Source organism: Brassica rapa, chromosome A06 (genome assembly GCF_000309985.2).
Source record: "Brassica rapa cultivar Chiifu-401-42 chromosome A06, CAAS_Brap_v3.01, whole genome shotgun sequence".
Taxonomy (NCBI): domain Eukaryota; kingdom Viridiplantae; phylum Streptophyta; class Magnoliopsida; order Brassicales; family Brassicaceae; genus Brassica; species Brassica rapa.
The window spans coordinates 25,821,402-25,825,850 of NC_024800.2; the positions used below are offsets into that span (position 1 = coordinate 25,821,402).

At 33.5% G+C, this 4,449-nt stretch overlaps 1 protein-coding gene across 1 annotated transcript; it reads left to right on the forward strand.

The window, feature by feature from the left end:
• Positions 1-1,946: 1,946 nt before the first annotated feature.
• Positions 1,947-2,651, forward strand: LOC103875355. Its single transcript, XM_009153869.3, has one exon. The coding sequence runs from the start codon at positions 2,204-2,206 to the stop codon at positions 2,324-2,326; it is 123 nt and encodes a 40-aa protein (XP_009152117.1). The 5' UTR covers positions 1,947-2,203; the 3' UTR covers positions 2,327-2,651.
• Positions 2,652-4,449: the final 1,798 nt, after the last annotated feature.

Consider the following 4,449-nt stretch of genomic DNA (forward strand, 5'->3'; position numbering starts at 1 on the left):
TTGAGGGTGAAAAGCCAAGTGGTTGAAGCATGTCGCAGAATAGCTGCCTTATGCCATATTACAAGGGCCCAAGAACAAGGAGGCTTCCTAATTTTGATACATTTCCAGACTAGTTTGGAGATGAAAGTTTTGTGAGGAGTATCTTTAATGCACCAAAGAGGAAAGTTGCTATGATTCAGAAGAGTCAATGATGTTAAATGAGAATGAAGCAAAATTTGACGCTCCGAACGGGCTGGTGGGAGCATCCATCCGAAGGTAGAAAAGGTCTCAGAGACTCTTCCAAAGAGAGGAATCCTTAAGCAAGAAGGACCATCACTTTCTAGGTTATGGTATAACGGACCAAAGGGAGTCCAAAGATTCCACCAAAAGAATGTGGAATCTCCCCATCCAATTTTGATAGAGATGAATTTAAAAGTATTATCCCTCAGTTTAAGAAATTTCCTGAAAATCCATAAGTAAAAATATTTCTTTTCATTTAATTACAAACCAAAATTGTGTCTTAGATAGATATTTCCTTCTCAGAGAGGAGTCTCCATAAAATGAATTGGCAAAGTGGGTTATTCTTCCAAAACAGATTCCAAAACCCCGGAGCTGAACAAAGATGTTTTTGAAATACTGACTTCTGGACCCGACATGTCCTCAAACTCTGATAGAAACTTTAAAACACCTTCAAGAGACTTTTGGTTGATTGCAAGATTTTGAGTCTTGACTTTATTAATAACAAAAAATTTCGAGTTTCACATCTAAATCATCAGCTAGAAGTTGAAATACACCATCAACATATTGTAAGCATAGTCTGAAAAAAATTTGGCTTGTGTTAGAGATGATTTAGTAATTAGTAGACATCTATTCATTTTCCTTAGCTAATACATACCAACCATGTCATTTTCAAAATTGTCGTTGCTACGTGTTAGTTGCTACGTTGTCAATGCACCACCATATAATCTCAACTCGAGTGGAATGTCTAGTTTGGTATACCGACGTGGATCCAACACACATAAACAAATTATAATTCATGGATTCTGTACTCTGCTAAAACTCCAATTATTTCATCCTATAAAGAAACGTTAAATAATGATTGGATATAATATTATAAGATAAATGGATTACTAATCTCCTGAATTAGAAGATTATTAGAAAATGAACAAATAATAAATACAAGAAAATAAGTTTACAAAAAAATAAAACAAATACAAGAAGCTCAGTTTGAGTTACCTTTAAAATGACAGTTTTCACTTGACTGTTAATATTTGGATCCGAGTTATGTCCAAACTGAAAAATTAGGTTCCAAATTTCAAAACAAAATTTTATTTCATCTTCTTTTTTTTTTTTACAATTCATCTAACCACGTTTCGATACAGGAATTGAGCAAGTATGAAATTTTAGTTTAAGAGCTTTTAAAGTTTGCTTTCTCACGTGGACGACGGAGTTTTTGTATTATTTCAAATTAATGATCTTAAAAGTATTTGGTGGAAAATCAAAGAGGAAATAGGGGGACATACATGTACGGGGTTTGTGACCATATAAAATAAAATAAAATAAAACGATGGCTTTTGAAGATTTTTTCACATCGTATTAATGTTTAAACCTATTTTCTAAAATTAATGTTTAAACCTATGCATTCTGAATTCAGAGAACTGCGAATGATTTAATATAAGGAAAAGAGAAAAAATTATAACAAAACGATAATCATTTATTATTAGTTATTTTTATCAGAAACAGTAGATTAATCACTAAATCCTGTAAAACGAGAGAATCAAAATAGCACAATATCAACGTAATAATAAGATTCAAAAAAGAAAGAACTATAGAATCACATTGTCGTTTTGTGTACAACCAATAATAGCATTGATATATCTTAACATTCTATAGATTTCTTTCATACAACTCACATACATTTTATCCGGCTGAAGTTCTAATACTGGTACAATGGCACACCGATACAAATCACCACTAAAATATTAATCTTCTATCTCTGAATTTTGAAAATGATGCGACACTTAACACAAGTGGATGGTGAAAGACAGTGTCGGGTGAGTTGGGGTGCATTTCCACGCGCGACCTCGACTTGTTGTCCCTACAAGTACTCTCGCTTCTTCAACTTCTTCTTCTATAAAAGAAATACCTTTCTTTCTTTATTTACACTCTCCCAACTTCAAACTAAAATCATTACAACTATACAAAAATCTCTATAATATCAAATATGGGAGTTTTAAAGAGGAGAGTTTCAAATAGTAGAGGACTTGGTGGTGTTCTTAGAGAGCAAAGAGCTAGGCTTTACATCATCAAACGATGTGTTGTGATGCTCTTATGTTGGCAAGATTGATCCAAGTGGTGATTCTTTGAAGCTGAACCGGAGCAAACCGATGATAGCAAGAAGTTATGAACGATAAACACTGGTTTGGGTGGTGTTCAAAAAAAGAAAAAAAACACTGGTTTGGGTTTGCTTGCCCATCGTCGATCCTGGGGGGAAGAAAGATAAACAGTTTTGATATGGGCTATATGTTTATAGTTGGTTGTGAATTTGTAAAAACGACGAATAAAACGTTGGGATAGTTTTGTAATGGCTTCTGCCTTAGTTCTATAGCTCCTTAATTCGCCTATCTCACACATAATCTAACTAAGATCAGTTCTTATTTTCTTATTTTTAATTTCTTTGCTTTCATAGTTTTACTAGGTGTTTTACCCGCCATGCGGGCTTAAACATTTTCATAAATTTTTGAAAAGTTCTTTGTATACTATTTTAGTTATATTGTGTTTTCCAAAAAGAATTATTGCGATCAATTTAGTATCATCTATGCATTGTCTACTCTCGAATATATAAATATATATATTTCTGAACAATTAAATATTAAAATATTTTAGTGGTATAATTTAAATTTGGGTCTCTAGTCAAAAAACAAAACTTGTTTCCAATTTATGTAAAGAATATTATTTTTTTGAATGAGCAAAGATTTAAGGATGGTTATTGTTTTAAGAACATTAACTTGTTATTTCTGAACAATTAAATATTAAAATATTTTAGTGTTATAATTTAAACTTGGGTATCTAGTCAAAAAACAAAACTTGTTTCCAATTTATGTAAGGAATATTATTTTTTGTGAATGAGCAAATATTTAAGGATGGCTATTAGCAAATAAATATTTGAGAACTTTAATTAATTGTTTATTAATTCGAAGATTTTCAAATTTTATCAAAATTCTTTATTTATTTATGATAATAGTTTTTCATTCTATTTTAACAAAATTTAACTTTATTAAAATATAATTTCCCTTTTTTATTCATAAGATACAACTTTTAAAATATTTTGACAATTAAAATAATGGATGTAAGATTTAAAATCTGCTATGTAATTTGTATTTGAATATCACAACAACAACTTACATAGCGGTAGAGTTTAGGTCTTTCTAACTTTAAGTTTTGAGATTATTTTTTAGTGTTTAGGGTTGGTAGAATTTTAGCATTAGATGGGATTTATGGTTAGGTTTATGTAGGGTTTTAAGGTTAGGTTTAGGCAGGGTTTAGGGTTAGCAGGGTTTAGGGTTCGGTAGGGTTTAGGGTTAGAAAGGGTTTAGGGCTAGGTACAGTTTTTAGGGTTAGGCAAGGTTTAGGGTTAGAAAGGGTTTAGGGTTAGAAAGGGTTTAGGGTTAGTAGGGTTTAGGGTTAGGTAGGGTTTAGGGTTGCTAGGGTTTAGGGTTCGGTAGGGTTTAGGGTTAGGTAGGGTTTAGGGTTACGTAGGGTTTAGGGTTAGGTAGGGTTTAGAATTGGGTAGGGTTTAGGGTTATGTAGAATTTAGGGTTAGTATGGTTTAGGGTTAGTAGGGTTTAGGGTTAGGTAGAGTTTAGGGCTAGAAAGGGTTTAGGGTTAGAATGGTTTTAGGGTTAGGTAGGGTTTAGGTAAGGTTTAGGGTTAGTAGGGTTTAGGGTTATGTAGGGTTAGGGTTAGGTAGGGTTTAGAATTAGGTAGGGTTTAGGGTTAGGATGGTTTAGGGTTAGAAGGGTTTAGGGTCAGTAGGGTTTAGGGTTAGTAGGATTTAGGGGTAAAAAGGGTTTAGGGTTAGGTAGGGTTTAGGGTTAAAAGGGATTTAGGGTTAGGTAGGGTTTAGGGTTAGAAATGGTTTAGGGTAGGTAGGGTTAGGGTTAGGTAGGGTTTAGGGTTAGGTAGGGTTTAGGGTTAGTAGGGTTTAAGGTTAGTAGGGTTTAGGGTTAGTAGGGTTTAGGGTTAGTAGGGTTTAGGGTTATGTAGGGTTTAGGGCTAGAAAGGTTTTAGGTTAGGTAGGGTTTAGGTTAGGTAGGGTTAGTAGGGTTTAAAGTTATGTAGGGTTAGGTAGGGTTTAGGGTTTGGTAGGGTTTAGGGTAGGTACGGTTTAGGGTTAGGTAGGGTTTAGGGTTAGGTTTTAGGTAGGGTTTTAGGGTTAGGAAGGGTTTTAGGGTTAGGAAGGGTTTAGGG